General features: G+C 45.4%; 1 protein-coding gene across 2 annotated transcripts; it reads left to right on the top strand.

Annotated features, from left to right (window-relative positions):
* The first annotated feature begins 1,997 nt into the window (after window positions 1-1,997).
* Window positions 1,998-15,887, top strand: LOC117054263 (arf-GAP with dual PH domain-containing protein 1-like). Of its 2 annotated transcripts, XM_033162931.1 has the most exons (12): window positions 1,998-2,210; window positions 3,349-3,479; window positions 5,543-5,634; window positions 5,738-5,820; window positions 8,168-8,280; window positions 8,542-8,688; window positions 9,799-9,882; window positions 10,597-10,659; window positions 11,266-11,337; window positions 13,172-13,403; window positions 15,193-15,255; window positions 15,302-15,887. In XM_033162931.1, exons 1-11 carry the CDS (start codon window positions 2,117-2,119, stop codon window positions 15,219-15,221), a joined length of 1,140 nt encoding a protein of 379 aa, XP_033018822.1. In that variant the 5' UTR covers window positions 1,998-2,116; the 3' UTR covers window positions 15,222-15,255; window positions 15,302-15,887. The 2 variants fall into 2 exon arrangements, with proteins under 2 accessions (XP_033018822.1, XP_033018821.1); XM_033162930.1 differs by having other exon boundaries at window positions 15,193-15,887.
* The last annotated feature ends 2,414 nt before the right edge of the window (window positions 15,888-18,301 follow it).

Genomic DNA, 18,301 nt, shown 5'->3' with positions numbered 1-18,301 from the left:
GCCCTCCCTCCACCGAGCACAACCGACTGGCGGCGCCCGGCTGCCACTTCAGAAGGAGCGTCGCTCCCCAGGCCTTGCATTTTAAAAAGGAAAAGCAAAAAGCAATGCAGACTGTGTGCGCGCGACAGATTAGAATTACGTTCCCCTCTCCACCCCTTCAAAGAATTCTGGTCGCTGTAGTTTGGTTGGACTCGGTTGGTAGAGCAGCACGACACTCTTCATTTCAGGGTTATGGGTTTGAGCCTCATATGTTGAGCAAAAGATTCCTTCACAGCTGGGGGGTTGGACTGGATGACCCCCGGGATCCCTTTCAACTCTACAGTTCTAGGATTCTAAGGGGCAAACTGTACAGTGTCCAGAATTGTCTTGAAGGGGAAAATGCACCGAGAATCTGCTCTCAGAGTTACAGTGCAGCCTGGTGGCGCCTTAAAAGACTAGCCCAGTTTATTGTTGCAAAGAGGCAAGCCTTTCCCTCTGGAAATTTCTTCATGCATCTAATGGAGTGGATCTATACACCGTAACAAATTGGTTAGTCGAAGGTGCCCCGTTTCTTGTTTTTTTAAGACATGGCTGCTGACCTGGGAAAGGTTTTAGTTCTGCGGTTAACTAGTCCTGTGCATGTCTACTCAGAAGAAAGACCCATTGAGTTCAACAGGATGTACTTGTAAGTAACTGTGTACTGGACCGCAGCCTAAAAGGAATCATCAGCTACAATTGCCAACTACTGTATTGCTGTGCATCTCCTCTCAGTAAGCTGATGTTTTCTATTTCTATTATTATTATTATTATTATTATTAATAAAAAATAATAATAAAATTTGTATACCACTCTGTATCTGTAGATCTCAGGACAGTTCACAACACAAAATTACAATATAAAAGGCACAAAATACATAATAAAAATAAGAACAAAAACCAATAATTCCCCAGTTCCACACATTTAAGTAGGCATCTATAGAGTCCAGTGGGCCTTATTCCCAAGTAAGGGTGCATAGGATTGCAGCCTAAGCTTTAAAAGGGGTTTGTAAGTGTGCAATACTGTCAACTTAACATTTTTAGCCCAACAAGACAATGACAAGAATCCACCAACAGCATATGAATCAATATGGCTAACCTGATTCAAAAACACCCACCCACCCCACTCACACACGAAAACAAAGTTCACCACAGCCAATTGCAAACAAGCAACCGCACCCTAGGCCAACCCCAATTTCTCTCACCACCAAAGGAAAACAAGCGAATAGCAAAGAGAACCTGCACAAACGACGCTGACACAAAAAACCCCACACATACATTAAGCAAAATATCGCCTCCCGACCCCACCCCTACCCACCATGGCCCCCTCCATCTCCCCCCCTTTTCTTCCTAATGTAACCCTAACGTCTCAACAAATGAAACTGACCTATGGAAAATGTAACTTGAAAAAAGAGATATTGCGCATTCCTTTTTAAACCAAGAAAACTTTAATAATTTTTTTAAAAAATTAGATTATAGCATTGCTGGTGGGAGATGAGAGTCCCAACAACATCTCAGGGGTACCCGGTTGGCAAAGGTTTCTGCAGGGAGACTTCTAGCCTTTGCCACTGGTTTTTTGTGTGGGCTTGGTCAAGCTACAATCTCTTGTCTCTTAGATAAAACCAATACCAGCTGCAAAGGGAGTGTTTGTGTAAGCTTAGGAGCGCTCTTAAGAATCTGTTTAACAAACAAGGGCATAGTAACGAACGTGGGTTGTGCTGCATTTTATCACTTTGCGTGCTGCTCGAGTTCCTTTTTCTCCGGCTTGGCCTTTAGCCCTGCCTGCGAGATGTGGAAAAACCGGTTTTTATGTTTAATAGCTGCACTTCCCTTAATACCCACAGGCACAGCCTCCTTTGCCGCTGCTACCGCTGCTTCTGCTGCCTCCGCCTGCAGCTAAAACCTCAGCCTGTGCTCTTGCAAGCATTTTCTTACCACTCCAGCTGTGCTGTGTCTCTGCCTCTCCCTCCTTTAAAAGGAAAAAAAAAAACAACCTCTAAAAGTTCTCTAAATCTACCTCTTGTGCAAGGTGGACGTGTGATCACAGGTACCAAGGAGGCAGATTTCCGCTCCGCGCTGGAGGGTTCCAAGGCATTCCAGAGATGATGGCTACAGGAGATGGCAGGAATGTGAACAACCTCAAGGAAGTGTGGAGCAAAGAAGAGAACGCCTTGTGTGCAGATTGTGGGGAACCTGGTAAATCAATTTTTGAGGCTTCAGGGCAGAAGTGGAGGGCAGCTAGCAAATGTGATGGACGTCTGAAGCAGTCAAAGAAATGACCGTTCCTTGGAAGGAGTGGCTGCTTGTGGGGAATTAATGAAGGAGAAGCAGTGCTGGCCCTTTGGGGGGGGGCAGGCAGGTTTGGGCACCGTGTGCTTTATCTAGCCTGGCGCTCCTCCAGATAACTTATGCATTGAGCACTCATCCTGATCTGCTTGTGCAAAGCTTCCATGGAGATTAGATTATATCTGGTCTTTGCTGAGTGTTCGCTCTGATTTGTTTGTGGGTATGTTACATGTGACAATGAGCATTCATCCTAAAGTGTGCACAGGGCATTCATATATATTTCCATTAATCATTCGTTCATTCCTTGCTGTTTTAAAAGTGAATTTGTTGTGCTAGGGTAGGAGTTTGGGGACCTCAAGCCTGGGAGGCTGAATGTGGCCCTCTGGAACTCTCTGTTTAGCCCTGGCACCTTTCTCAGGTCACCCCCATGGCTTCACGCCCTCAAGTGTTTCTGGCTGATTGGAAAGTGTTCTTGCATTCTATAATGGTCCTTGGATTGTTATTTTTACGAACCGCCATGTGACATGAAATCCCAGGGTGGGCCACGGCGAAGTAAGATATACAGTCTTAAACAAATTTCCGTCAGTGGGGCCTAAAATGTATGCCTCTCAAGGGCCAATGGCCTTGGTGAAGAGCTGTATCTTCAAACCCATGAAGAAAGCTTGATAATGAAGGTGACAGAAACATCTTTGTGGTGAGGGAATTCCACCACTTGGGGGCTGCTGCAGAAAATGGCCTCTCTCTAGCCTTGAGTTTGGAGCTGTCAGGATGGCGGATAGAGAGTGGACCTTTGAAGGATGTCCTGGGATGATTGTGGCAAACCTAAACTGTGCTCAGGTCCTGCTTGGGGATTGCCACAGGCATCTGGCTGGTCACTAGGAACAGGCTGATGAAGGGCCTTTGTCCTCATCCAGCAGGACTCCTCTTATATAGGCTATTAGTCAAACAAGGCCTCTCAAGAACATTGGGGGTGGGTGGGTTTCAACCTGTTTATTAAATAAATATAATACCCAGTCTCCAACCATTGATACACTTTTATTCCCCTTAGACCCTGACTGGGCCTCCTATACTTTGGGCGTCTTCCTCTGCTTAAACTGCTCAGGGATTCATCGCAACATCTCTGACATCAGCAAAGTCAAGTCACTAAGGATGGACCACTGGGATGAAGGTCAGGTGCAGGTGAGTCTTGTGTCCCCAAGAAGCTACTCACTCGATAATATATTTGCATAGGAAATGCAAACAATTTCCCCCTTCTTTTCTCTCAAGAATGCTGGGAGTAAAGAGGGAAGGGAATTAAAGAGAGCACCAAGCTTCAGAAATGTAAGATTGGTAATCATGGAGGGTGAGAAAAGGTTGAGCTCTCCTGAGGTTGCTGTGTCAGGGAAGGAGGGGACTCCTGGGGCCTTGTAGAGGTCAAATGTCATGGTGATGTGGCTGGTGCCTAAGCGTGGAATAGGAGAGATAAGGATGTGTGTTAGATGAGGAGTCACTCAGGTGGCCACAGCCATGTGGCTGGCTCCTTCCTCTCCTGGATTGCTTTGTGAGTGTAGCAAAAGGGTTTGAATTGTTTGTCACAAATCTGAAACAGTGAGCTGGGGCATAGCCACAGATCTCATTAGCGGGGAGTTCAGTAGTGGCAGGATTTTGCGATCAAGAACAAAGCTTGCAAGCTGCCTGAAAGTGACTGGTCCATGCTGAAGAATGAAAACATTTGGGTACCAGTCTTATAGACATGCAATTTTATTACGTGTACTTGTTTTTAATTTTTGTTGATTTCATCTGTATTTTTGGATGAGCATTTTATACTGGGTTGCACATAAACCATACATTTAAAACACCCCCAAATAATCTTGCAAACTGCAGTTTTTTCAGGGTGCCAAGAACTGTAGCTTTGTGATGGGGTAAACTACAGTTCCCATGATTATTTTGGAGGGGGGGGTGAATGCTTTAAATGTGCTTTAAATCAGTGGTTCCCAAACTATTTCAGGCCACTGCCCTCTTGGTTCCATAAACTCATCCTCAGTGCCCCCTACCCTACAAAAAGCATCATTCAGAATAGTGGTTTGCGTGACTCACCAAGGACGATAATAGAACAATAAAATTCAAAACAGTAACAGTTAATTCAAAATCCAATTGAAACAATTTAGATTAACTAATTCAACAAAATTGATGAACTGGATCGAGTGATACCAGCTTTTGAAAGTCATTTAACAAGAGTCTTAGATACATTTAGTAACTATTTCACTGTTCAGCAAATTCTTAATGCGTTGGATGGGCTTGATGAAGTGATACCAGTTCCCCAGTGTCTGGTTTAAAGTCACGTAGCAAGACTCTTAAATCACCACCTTTAGTAATCTGGAGTCTGTTTTATTGCTTGGAGGGAAGTTGGATGACCACACTAAAACCACGTTCCACCGAATATGTTGTTGGAAATTCAACATGGAGCTTTTTGACTACTGTGCTTAGAAATTTCCTTCTGTAACCAAACCTCTGGGTGCGATTTCTTAAGCTTTGGCTTCAGCTCAGTGCCATTTTTGTAGCTCAGGGCTTGTCCACCTGTTAGATGACTGGCAGGTGGGTGGTCTCACCCACCTGTCCAAGTTGACCTGTTTGGGGTACAGGCTGTAGGGGTCAGTGGATAATTCAGTCTTGCTGGCTGCAGGGGTCTCCTTTGTCAGTATGTTTCCCACTCGGAATACACTGGGAAAACTGCACCCAGCAGGAATGAACCCTGCCCATCCGCTAATATCACCCAGTAACATCAGAAGATTGACAGGTGGGTGTGGTTTGGAGAAATTGCCTTGCAGGCCAACTTGTCCCCTTTGGCAGCCCAAGACTGGCGTTCAGCCTGGAGGTTTTATCCTCCCGACCAACCCAATCTAGGGTATACAGTAGTTGGAGGACAGCTTTGCAATATGTAAAATGGCCCTGATTCCATTGATAACAGAATCCCAGAATGTGATTTCAGCCTAATCTCCCCATTTCATCATGTTCTGATTTGGGGAGAGAATTAGCTGCACAGACAATGGATATTGTGCAGAGTTGTAGGTGTCAAGGCTCTTGAACATTTTAGGGGTGGTATGTAAAAGTAGAGCTGCCCAGGAGAGCATCTCTGTCAGCTGATCCCGGCTAACTGTGGCTGATGGGAGTTGGAGTCCAAAACATATGGAGGGCACCAGGTTGAGGAAGGCTGGGTTACATGAAAAGTGTATGAGCATTAACGTGCATCTTCCCCTTTTTAGTTTTTGATGCAGCATGGGAATGCAGTGGCCAAGGCAACGTATGAGGCCCATGTTCCTATGTACTATTACCGCCCAGTCCACACTGATTGCCAGTAAGTGCCGAATCTCCATCTGGAAAGGGAGAAAGGGAGTGGGGTTGTGCATTGCGAGATTTCTCTTACCTGTCACTATATCATCTCTCTCAACTTCCCACAGAGTCCTGAGAGAGCAGTGGGTACGAGCCAAATACGAACGGAAAGAATTCACGGAGCCAGGAAAACATCCGCCTTATTCCAATGGTGATCATTCTGCAGTGGAATCGATCTCTCTGAAAAGCTAGTAGCCTTGTGACCAGTACCATATTTACGTATAAGCTAAACAAGCTATAGCTTAGGGCCCCACACTCTTGGGGCCCCCCAAAAAAATTTAAAAGGGGAAAAAACCTGTACAGTGGTACCTCGACTTACGAATTACTTGGCATATGAATTTTTCGACTTATGAATAGACATCCATTGGCGATTTTAGATAGGGTTTACTCGACTTACGAATTTTAGATGTGGTTTACTCGACTTACGAATTTTTCTGAATTTTTCATTTCCAATGCATTCCTATGGGGAAATCACTTTTTTCGACTTACGAATTTTTTGACCCACGAATGTGCATTCGGAAGGGATTAAATTCGTAAGTCGAGGTACCACTGTATGTACATTTCCAAAATATAAGATAAAAAACAAATAAAATAAAACCAATGTACATACAACAACAGTGTTTTGTGTTGTGTAGTCTCCTATGATGTAAGTAATGGGCCCGCCTGCTAGCCTGCTCCATAAAATATCACTGGTTTGCTCATTTCTATATATAGGGTGCCTACATTCTGCATAGACTGTTTGCATGGCAAGATGTGCAAATGGCTTTAGATACCTATTAGGTCCATAAATTACCATATAGCATACATTCAACACAAAAAACGGCGAAAATTTGTTGTTGACAAAGGACAACTGGACATATAAAGGGCCCCATTACCTTCAGTAGCTTAGGGTCTCATCAAACCTAATCCGGCCCTGCTTGTGACAGGTGTTTTTAGCAAAGCTTTTCCAGATCCTGGGGTTCTGGTGACTGCCCCGGGATGCCAAGTGCAGACTCCAAGAGTTTGAAAGAGGAAGACAATTTGGCACATTGTCTTCCCTCCTTCAAACTCCCAGAGTGGGTCATGAAATGACATAATCAGGGCTGCTCACCAGAGGAAATGGTTTCCCTGTGAAACAGGAAGAATTATTAATTCACTGCTTGTGGCCTGTATGTAGCAAAGGGTGTGAAAACAGAGTGGAAGACCATCTCTGTGTGTGAATGCTTCCTCAGTGGGGGCAGGCAAAGCATTTTTCAGGTCCACCTTGCACCCTTTTAGAACTGAAGTACTTACAGCATGGCTGCTACTTTTTCTTATTGCAACCCCCCCCCCCAAAAAAGACTTCAGAAATTCAACTACGCTTTTTCCAGCAGCATTGTAGGAAAGTGCTACCTGCTGAATTGTTGCTGTCACACAGCTGTAAAAAGACACAAGGAACGGTCAGAGGAAAAGTGGAAGCTAGAACTTAAGTAGCTAGTCCTTAGTGACCGCAGATCAAATAATTCCTTGATCATCTCTCATCTAGGAAGTCTCTCACCCTGACAGCATGGAGGAGAATGCACTGTGCTAAAATATGTAGACTTTTGGAGTAGAATGATGGAGGGATTTGGTCTCTGCAGGGTAGTATGTATCTGCTGTACAGAAACCTCAGTGGTCCACTGGCAAGAGCCATAGCTCAGTGGCAGAGCCCCCCTATTGCATGCAGAAGGCCCCTGGTTCAGTCCTCTTGAGATCTCCAATTAAAAGATGAGGGAAGAAAGTGATAGGAAATGCCTTTCTCTGACTGAGACCCTGAAGGACTACTGTTAACCAAAACAGAGAATATTGGGCTAGATCAGGCTTCCTCAACCTCGGCCCTCCAGAGGTTTTTGGCCTACAACTCCTATGATCCCTAGCTAGCAGGACCAGTGGTCATGGATGATGGGAATTGCAGTCTCAAAAATCTGGCGGGCCGAGGTTGAGGAAGCCTGGGTTAGATGGACAAATAGCCTGGTATAATCTGTTCACAAATGCACTAGGTAAGTGAGGTGCAGGAGCAACTACATAGGCCTCTTCCAGACAGCCTTTTCATTCCTTATTTGCTTGCATAAACCCTATGCAGAGGTTAGGCAATGTTTGGTCTTTATTGAGTATTTGTTGTGATTTGCTTGCAAGGAGGTTATGTGGCTGAGCATTCATCCTCCCGTGCTTGTGTGGTGTTTTTGCTTCTTCCCCTTAATCATTTGCTCATTCCACACTTTTCAGTGCATTCCCCCATTGCTTTCCTAGCTGCAAAAAGTCTCAGTGCATGTGTATTTAAGTGGATTTTTTTTGCGCTAGGATGACAGGGCACTTTAATTCACTTCAGCTGCATGAACCTAAATTTCCAGTGTACACTGGAATTTCTCCCACAACATACTGGCAGTCTGTAGGCAACCCTGATACAGTAGCCTACATGGCAGCTTCCTGTGTTTCTTGGGCTGTTTGATGTCTCCATTCTGGCCAGGGCATGTAATCTCCAGCTTGCATTTTCCTCCTAGGATTGAAGGAAGGGATTCTGTGGAAGCGAGGCAGAGACAACGGGCAGTATCTTCCGCGCAGGTTTCTGCTGTCCGAGAGAGAGGGCTGTCTCAAGTATTTTGTCAAACAGGATGTGAGTAGCAAACTACTTGTGTGAGTGTATCCCAACCCGGAATGGGCAACCTTTCCTACAGTCTTCAGAAGGATGCTTCAGAATTTTCTTTGCAGTACCGTAAGGAAACCTGAGTTGCCCTTGCATTGCCACTGGCATCTTACATCTCTTCACACTTTTAACTGTTAAGGGCCTGCTGTTTTTATTTTTGCTTATGAAGCTCTGCAAGATCCCTTGTGCACCAGTGGTGTTGTATAAATACCAACATTATTTTCTTTTCAGGCCAAAGAACCAAAAGTAGTTGTTAAGATTGACACTGTCAATGCCACGTTCCAGCCAGAGAAGACAGGGAACCCAAATGGCCTGCAGATCACCTACCTTAAAGAGAACAAGACTCGCAACATCTTCCTTTATCATGAGGATGGGAAGGTATGCGGGCCTTGGCTAGCATTATGGTGTGTGGCACTCTGTAGGAAGTTGTGGAGAAAGCCTGGATTTGACAGAGTCAGCATCTTCTATCAGAAGATGGTCTAGATAAGGAGTGACACAGGTAGATCTCTGGGTGATTCGCAGTAGATCAGCATTGGTTTCTGACTCAATAGCTTGACAACAGCAACAGCAAACTGACTTTATCCATCTAACTGGGCTGCTGAAATGAAGAAAGCTAAAGAGGAGTGGTCTTCTGTGCGAAAGGCCCGTGAGCCTAGTTTCCGTTCTGGTGCCAAAAACATTCCTAGGCTCAGAAATGTGCTCAGAAGCAGCCTTTCTTCAATATCAGCTGCATGTGTTTTGCACCTGGCTCTGGCTGGTGGGTCTTAGGGGTTCTAATAAAAAACACCAAAGTAGACCCAAGAAGCCTGGGGCCTGCTCACACCTGGCATAAATTGTACTGGAGGTCAACGTCCACCACTGGAGACAACCCAGATGCTTCTTGCTTCATGTCTGGGAATCTTTGGGTCCAAGGCAGACTCCCTTATCTCTCACACCATCAGAACAAGCAATGCCTGCAACAGCTGCAAATTAAATACAAGTCCTTAGCACTGCCAGTAAATATGGCTGTGGTAGGAAACCATCGTGGGGCAGGATGCTCTTTGGGTTATTATGAATTATAGCTGTGGGAGATGTTCACTGATGTTGCCCAGGAACTTTCTTCAATTGGACTTTGGGTTCCTCAGACGCATGCTGCAACCTTACCAGAAAGGAAGTTCCATAGGCATAGGGGATTAGACAAATTCATGGAGGATAAGGCTATCAGTGTTTACTTGTCACCATGGCTAAGTTCTGCCTACACATTCGGAGGCAGTGTGCCTCTAAATACCAGCTGCTGTGGATCACAAGTGGAGAGAGAGCTGTTGCATTTACAATCTGCAGGTGGGCTTCCCGTGGGTTGGCCGCTATAAGAGCAGGATGCTGGTCTAGATTGGCTTTTAGCCTTGTCCAACAGGTTTCTTAGAAACCAACGAGATTTGCTTCTGAGTAGACCTGCTTAGGGTCAGGCTTCCGGTTCATTCTTCTTTTGTGTGCCCTTCCTGTATCTAGGAAATTGTGGACTGGTTCAATGCGATCCGCGCAGTACAATTCCACTATTTGAAGGTGGCCTTTCCTGTTGCCAGTGATCACGAGGTAAGGAAGTTATGGAACAAGACTGGGCTCCTTCAGGCAACCTGTTTATCCAACATTCATCCTGATTTTCTTGCACAAAGTTTGTGCAGAGATTAGACTATGGCTGGTCTTTATTGAGCATTCGTTTTGATTTCTTTTCAGGAAAGTTATGTGACAGCAGCGTTCATCCTGATTGTCATGTCAGGTGCTTGTTTGGTGTTTACGCATTGCCTTGTTTATCCCACACTTTTCAGTGCATCCAGTTTCTTAACTGCATTAAAAAAAAAAAGTTGGTTTGATTTCTTTAAAAGTGGATCTGTTGTGCTGGGGCAACAGAGCACTTGAATCCACTTTGACTGCAGAAACCTAAATTTCTAGCATGTGCTTGAATTTCTCCTGCATTGCCTGCTTGCAAGGCTGCACTACAGACTAACTGACTTCCTAGTGTCATTGCAAATCTAATTACTTTCAGCTCTTTGGCCATCTTTGACTCAAAGTGAAATTGGGTAGAGTGTGTGTGTTTTGTTGGGCCAGCATTGGGCATTGAGGGGTGGGGAAGGTGGCATGTTTGGGTTTGGCTGGACAGAACTACCGGTAGGTTTTTTGACACCTTGGGTAAAAGACACTTTCCCCCTACCCTACCCCACCCCACCCCATTTCCATTATGTGTAGTGTTTGAGTGTCTTCCCAGCCATTTCTGATACCGGTAAGTCAAAAGCTGTCCTTCTGTTGCAGCTCAAAAGCCGACTGACTCGGAATTTCCTGAAAGAAGGCTACATGGAGAAGACTGGGCCCAGGGTATATCAATTTATTTGTTTAGGTTTCTATATTTATTTTAAATCTCTGTTCATCTCAGAAGCTATTGCGAGGTGAAAATTTGTTGTTGTTGTTGTTGTTGTTGTTGTTGTTGTTGTTGTTGTTTTTAAAAATCCCCTGCCCATGTTTTAGCCAAGAGTAAACTATCAGCAGAATGAAAACAGCAAGAAGGCATCTTGCGAGAATTAAGGTTGAGGCAGTCACACTGCTTCACTTCCAATCAGTACATATCCCATAATGTTTTATACCACAAGTGTTCTGGTATATTTTTGTCCTGCTTTGGTATCCTCTAACACCCTCCCTGCCCCGCTCCCCAGACAGCTTTAATCTGGTAGCACTGGGGAAGCACTGTAGAACAAATTAAAGTAGGAAAAAAATCCACTAGTAATGCATTATTATTGTGTTAAGAACTTGTTGTGGAATACCTGCAATAAACAACGGTCTGGGTGGGTGGGCCCTCTTAACTCTGTGCTACTAGGGCAGATGTTAGGAATAGATATAGGAATTGAATGCAGTTTTAAAGTCACTATCGAAGACTGACCAGGAGAGGGCTCCCTCCTCCTGTAAACATCTCTGGTTCTTCTGCAGCAAAAGGAGTCTTTCAAGAAGCGCTGGTTCACTCTGGACCACCGAAGGCTGATGTACTTCAAGGATCCTATGGTAAGCCAGCCATTGGATTGCCCCTTATCCCCTCCTACTTCGCTCTGCTTTCAGTTCTTTACTATGTTACACTGTCTCCCAGCAGATGAACAACCGTCTTGTGTTGCTTGAAACAGGAGCAGGGTTGCTGACTATCAAACCGGCTCCTGCTGCCATGCTGATTTAGGAACCTAAAGATTTAATGCTTGCCTTCTGCCCGTCAGACTTTTGTTAAAGCTGGGTTTCCCCCCTCTCTGACCAGTGGCAAGCTCAAAACAGGTGCAAAGAGACAGCTCCTGAAACCTTGAACCGTGGGACTTGTTCCCACAGGATGGCCCCCAACTTGGACGGCTTTAAGAGAGAGGGTGGGAGAAATTCACGGAGCAGACAGCGATCGGTGGCTACTAGCCATGATGGCTGTCCTCTGCATCCATCCTGCATTCAGTAATGCCTCTGAATATCAGCTGCTGGAAACCACAGGGCAACTGGCGTAGCAAGCCCAGATACCCGGTGCGGAATTTTTTTTGGCACCTCGTACGGACTGCGCATGTGCGGAATGCCGCACATGCGCAGTCCATATGGGATGCTGCTCACGTGTGCAAGCCGCAGCCCATAAGGAGCTGTACATCTGGGGGAAGGCAGGGGCCATCTTGTCACCCCTCCCAGAGTGGCACCTGGGGCAGTCCACCCCCCGCCCCACCTTCCTACGCCACTGCACAGGGCATGAGGGAGTGGTCTTGTGTTCAAATCCTGCTTGCAGGCTTGGCACGTGGGTGCCCACTGTGAAAACAAGACACTGGACTAGATGAGCCATTGGCAGGAACAGAGAACCAGGTGTTCTTGGACTGTTGCCCCCATCATTCCTGACGGCTGGCCATGCTGGCTGGGGCTGATGGGACTTGGAGCCCAACAGCATGTCAGGCCATCTGTCAGGGGTGCTTCATTTGAGATCCCTGCATTGCAGGGGCTTGGACGAGATGACCCTTGGGGTCCTTTCCAACTTCATAATTCTACGATTCTATGATTACCTTCTGGTCTAGAGGCCCATAGGTTTCTTATCCCTATTATGGAGGTAACAATGATGGAAAATGCCCACTCTCCCAGGCTGCCACTTCAAATGTCGGAGTTCCTTCTGCTCCTTCTAACATTAAAGGGGGGGGGGGTTAAGATACCGACACATCATCAAGCTTTACTCGCTCCCCATTGTGCCTCCACACACCCTGGGAAACTGTTTTGACGACCCCATCAGAGTTTTCTCCCCCCCTATCTTTTTTATTAAGTTTTACATTGCAAATTTAAATTCAAACATTAAACACCAACATCATCATTTAGGATTCCCTGAATCCTTCTACTCCCCCCCACCCTTCCATGATTACCACTATCAATCTTTTTTCAACTGCTTCTCTTAATTTTTTTCCCTATTTTTCTTAAATAATCCATTTTTTGCCATAATTTTTAGTATTTTACAAGCATTACTCAAATCCTGCCAAAGTTTTTAGCTGCTTACTGTGTTCTCTTAAATACGTTGTAAATTTTTCCCATTCCTTCTTACAGTTCTTCTCTCCCTGGTTTCTGTTTCACCATTCCGGCATAGTCCATCATCTTCATCAAACATTGGTTTCTGGTCAGGACTTTGTCTTCTTTCCACCTCCGGGCCTGTAGTATCCACGCTGCTGTCATTTCATACATAAATAATAGTTTCTGCTCCTTTGGTATATCTGTACCTAATAAAAAAGCCTCTGGTCGACGACCCCATCAGAGTTTTCATCCTGGTCCAGTTGTGTGTGTGCTCTCGGTCGCTAACATGGACTGGAATCCCAAGGCACATCTCTCCCATTTCTCTCCCACCTTGCAGGATGCTTTTGCGAAAGGTGAAGTGTTCATAGGTAGTGATGGGCATGGATATGGTGTCCGGCAAGGGCTGCCAACCGGCACGCAGGGCACCTTCACCTGGCCGTATGGCATCACCATTATCACACCTGACCGGGAATACCTCTTCACCTGTGAGACTGAAAGGGAGCAGCAAGAGTGGATTGCAGCCTTCAGGCATGTTATAGAGCAGCCCATGACACCCCAGGAATATGCAAGTAAGTGTCAGATAGACTTTCTTCTTGGGCACTTGAGTCGGGGGGGGGAGCAGGGATCTATATTGAGAAGTAAAGTGCTGTCATCCTCTCTTGCCCCAGACCAGAGGTGCAGCAAAGTTTTGGAGGGCACTGGGCAAATTGCCCTTTGCCCTCCCCCTGCATCACCACAACCCTCTCTCTCTCTCTCTCATATACTAATTTACAGGTGAAACTCGAAAAATTAGAATATCGTGGAAAAGTCCATTATGTAAGCAATTGTTTTCATTAGCTACTGGAGTTTAATATAAGAGATAGACTCATGACATGCAAAGCGAGATATGTCAAGCCTTTGCTTGTTATAATTGTGATGATTATGGCGGGCAGCTGATGAAAACCCCAAAGTTGAAATTGTTAATTTGGGGTTCTCCTCAGCTGTACGCCATGATCATCACAATTATAACAAATAAAGGCTTGACATATTTCGCTTTGCAGGTCATGAGTCTATCTCTTATATTAGTTTCACTTTTTAAGTTGAATTACTGAAAGAAACGAACCTTTCCATGATATTCTAATTTTTCGGGTTTCACCTGTATTTAAAAATATTCATTTAAACAATCTTAAATCAATGACTTCCCTTCTTCTCTTTCCATGGTCCATTTTGCATACCATACATCCCTGTATATTTTACTAAACCATTCTGTAAACCATTGTTACCTCCACCAAAACCTATTTACACTGTTGAATTTATCTTGATGCTACCAGCTTTTTTAAGTGCACACAATTTTCACCCATATATTCAGTAAACATTTTTCAGTCTTCTTTAAACGTACATCCTTCCCGTTCTCTTATTCTGTATGTTAAATCTGCAAGCTGCACGTATTCCATCAGTTTAAGTTGCCATTTTTCTTTAATTGGGACCTTGCTCGTTTTCCATTTTGGGGCTAACAAAACACAGGGCTCAGTAGTAGCATACATAAATAGTCTTGGGAATTTCCCTCTGAATTATTCCCAACAAAAAGGACTCTGGTTTTTTGTGTTTTTTTTTTTTTGGAAAGGTACTTTTAAAACATTTTTTTCAATTCATTATATATAATTTCCCAGTACCCTTTTACAAGTCCACCACATATGATATCATATCACACCACAACACTTTCTCCTCCCCGCCCCCAGAAAACACATGTTTAGGAGGCTCAGATGAACAGCTTTCATACATGCTCACATACATTGCAGCATTTTTGCTCTTAGAGCAGCACAGGGGAGCGGGGGTCTCCTACACCAGAACTGGCCTGGAGAAGCAAAAATTCTTCTTTTTCCTTACCTGTTGCAGCTAACTCTTCTTTTTACATGAATGTGCTGCTGCATTCAGAGCAAACAGTTTCCCCCACTCTCTCCAGTGCTCAGACTTCCCCTGGACATAGCCGCACCTGTTTGCTTTGCTTGCAGCAGTGCCTCGACTGTAAAAAGTTTTTTTTTTTTTTTTTTAAGACGCTGGAGACTGCCAACTATTGTGGGGACATTGTTTTAGGAAACCCAGAGGCTGCAGGGCCTCTGACCTGTGCCCCAGAATCTGGTCTGGTTGGTGCTTCTGTGGCTGACCTCTAGAAACCACACCCTGACTTCTGTGATTTTTACCAGGCATTCTCCACATCCTTGAAAGCTTGTCTCTGCATCCTTGAGAACTAGAAACTTAAATCATAAGATAAAACAAAAGCTGCATTCCGTGTGCCTAGCACTAAATTCTGTTTGAGAATATATGTAATTTGCAGAACTCATCCATCCCTGCTCTGATGCCTCCTCTGTTTTCCTACAGTTGAAGCTTATTTCAAGCTGAAGCCCTAACATCTTTGAAGGAGAGAGACTTGCTGCTTTTCTACTTGTTGGTCTGCCCACTTGGGAAACACAGAGTTAAAGAGGGCATCCTTTCTCAAAGAAGCTGCTATGCTGTATTCCCGTGCCTCGTGGTCGGGATCCATTTGGACAGCAGAGCTTTCTGCCATTTTGTTCAGCAACGGATCAAGATGGAAAGCGCAGGGGCTGATCATTATTTGTCCTGTCCCACCATAGGCCTGGCAGGCTTGCTTTCTATTGGTCACACTATATGCAGGGGCCCTCCTCCGTGGCTTACTACTGCTTGCTGCTGATTGGCTGCTGTCTTTTCAAGGCTTCAACAGGAAGATAGAAAAAAACCCACTCATCAAAACAGCTGTGTGTACCAAACTGATGAGTATTTTATTTTGCTCCTGATTCTGCTCCTGCCCCACATCTCTCACTCTCTGATTATTCTGATGTCCTAGCTGCCAGGTTTCCCCACTTTGCTATCTATTCAAAGCCACGATAAACCCACCATCTTTCTCTTGACTTCAAGTTCCCGGCAGCCTGCAGCAGTGCTTGTCTTTTGAGTTCATATTGTTGCCTGAGGACTGTCATGAGTGCAGAGACTGTTCTGGGTGGTCCAGTCATGCATGCCTCCCTCTCAAAACAGGCCAAGAAAACACACACACACACACACACACACACACACACACACACACACAGGTGTTTTCCTTTCCTTTCAATTGCATTCACGTTCATTTCCCCATTGATGTCAATGGGCAACTCAGCCACTCTGCTGCCTGTAACTTCTGTGTTTTCTATTCAAATGTAATGAAGTTTCAAGGTGTTCTACTTATGTCCCCAAAGCATCAGACCAGCCAAATAATTTCAGGAAGATTGGTCAAAGGGTATCAGTTTTATAAGACACTGAAAATATCCTTGCATATCCTCCAAAGTACTCCTAGTTTTCAATGGAGAACCACCTATTCCTCTGCTTGTAACTTGGCAAGAGAATTTTGGTGTGCCTTTTTAATAGACCCCATTTTATACCTGACAGATGCATTGATCTCTCTGCCTCTTGTCCTCTCCTCATCAACTTTCTGTGACCTGTATAGGCTGCTCCATACTCTTTGTATTTCTTCATCCCAGCGGAAATGAGTGAAAAATAATCAGATGAAATATGTTTTTGTTGTTGTCCAGAACTCTTCAATTTGAATTCACATATGTTGCCCTAACTAAAACGAATGAAACTAATGGGGCTTGCTCCTTTCATTTTCCATTCATTTCCCACAATGAATGTGGAGATAGCTGTAACAACACAACTTGCTCTTCTTTATAGGCAAGCTCTTGAGGATTCTTGACAGCCTGCTTGGCCCTCTTCTCTGATCCAATGGGCTTCTCCTTATATCAGTTAGCCCACTCTGCCAGAACTCGAATTCAGGTTTCTCTGTCTGCCCAATTATTTAATAAAGGCAAGGGTTAAAGGTGCAGCAGGCATAGGAGCCAACTCCTAGGGGCCGAGGTCCCTTTGCCCCCCCCCCAACAAAAGATATGAGGGGGCTATCCTCCCCCCCCCCAGTTGATGGGCATTGCCATTCAAATAGTGTGCGTGTGCTGTGTCATGTGATTGATTATCACATGACAGGTCAAATGCATGGCTAAGTATGAGCTGAGACATTGATCCAACAAGCGACACTCTCCCTCCCATTCCTTTCTTTTGAAGAGCAGGGAGGGCACAAGCCTTAGCATGGCAAACGGCAGACATTTCTGGTCTGAGCAAGCAAATGGAGACGCCTGCTAGTGAGCTGAGCCCATGAGGTTTGTTCGTGCCAGAAATGGCATCTTAATGTCCTTTGTGTCGGAGGTGCCAGCTCAGCTCAGCATCTGACTCACTCCCTGTCGGAACAGTTTACTGATAGGAGACACCAGAGTCCCGCTAGAAAGTGCTTGACTAGAGGTGCCTGATGTCACAGGGGCAAGACACCTCCCTGACAACCCACCTGAACCTTCTCCAGGCTACCTGTTCCCCCTGACACTCCTCCGGCCCAGACATTTTGCCTCCCTCACCCGGTTCAGACCCTCCCCCAGGTCACCCAGCTCCCTGATCTCTTCCCCTCCTCTTCAGGATTCAACTGTCCCCTCCTCTTCAGGATTCAACTGATGACAGTGGGGAGGGCAGCTTTGCAAATTGTCTCAAGTCCACGTTTGTATTTGCAACCAGGCATTATCCCGGAAGCAGAGGCAGATTTATGGGAGCACATCTGGTTTGCCCAAATTGAGCACCGAGCTGAGAGGGCGTCACAGGGAGTTCTGCAATAATGACAAGCAATGGAAGGCAGGAGGGGGCACCAAATTTTGGCATTGCACTGGGCACCACTGAAATGTTAAAGTCTGCACTGCCAGAAGTGGGGGATAGATTTTTTTCTGTTTCAAGAAATGCCTTGCAGAAAAATGACTAGAGATGTATCAGGTTGCATGTGAGCAAGGACGTCGCGTGTGCGTTTTGGGTTCAAGAAGATGAGTTCTGAGTGGCTCAGTAAGAATGCTGGAAATGTTTGTAGGAGTATTATTTTGTTAAACTGACTCCAGAAGGAGCACTGAAACAATCAGTTACGCTGCCAAACCCTTTGCAGTCATGCTTTCCTCTCGGCCGACCAAGCTGGGCTGATGGAATGGCTCATCTAGCACCAAATTGCCAAGGCAGCTGTTTGCAGCTGGATTTTCCCCCAACTGCATTTGTGGAGCTTAAGAGGAGGGAAAATGGCTGGCTAGAGAATTCCACTTAGTGCTGTCGGAGATCCCTGGCATTAGCATTACTGCTGACTACATGGCATAAACGAAGGGTATTGTTCCAAGCCATGACATGCAACCCAAAACCTCACTGCAAGCGTGTGCATGCCTCCTTACACGTTACTGGTAAGCAACCGCCAACAGGATAGAGTTCTGTCGTTTTTATGCTGTGGGCCAGGAGTGGGGAACCTCAGGTCCAGGAAACAAGTCTGGTCACCTCAGAAGGCTCCCTTGGCCACTCCCTGCACTGGCCCCCCCTCCATACCCTGAAAGTTTTTGTCTGACAATGAGCTCTGACATTGCCGCTAGCCTATCTG

Source organism: Lacerta agilis, chromosome 10, assembly GCF_009819535.1.
Source record: "Lacerta agilis isolate rLacAgi1 chromosome 10, rLacAgi1.pri, whole genome shotgun sequence".
In the NCBI taxonomy this organism is placed as follows: domain Eukaryota; kingdom Metazoa; phylum Chordata; class Lepidosauria; order Squamata; family Lacertidae; genus Lacerta; species Lacerta agilis.
Note: the sequence above shows the minus strand (reverse complement) of the source record. Positions and strands in the feature narration are given on the sequence as shown.

Excerpts from the sequence above, each read along its gene's own strand:
- LOC117054263 (XM_033162931.1), top strand. The coding sequence starts at position 2,117 with ATGATGGCTACAGGAGATGGCAGGAATGTGAACAACCTCAAGGAAGTG. Across the intron at positions 2,211-3,348 it reads TGCAGATTGTGGGGAACCTG|ACCCTGACTGGGCCTCCTAT; the intron begins GTAAATCAATTT and ends TATTCCCCTTAG. Across the intron at positions 5,635-5,737 it reads CCAGTCCACACTGATTGCCA|AGTCCTGAGAGAGCAGTGGG; the intron begins GTAAGTGCCGAA and ends AACTTCCCACAG.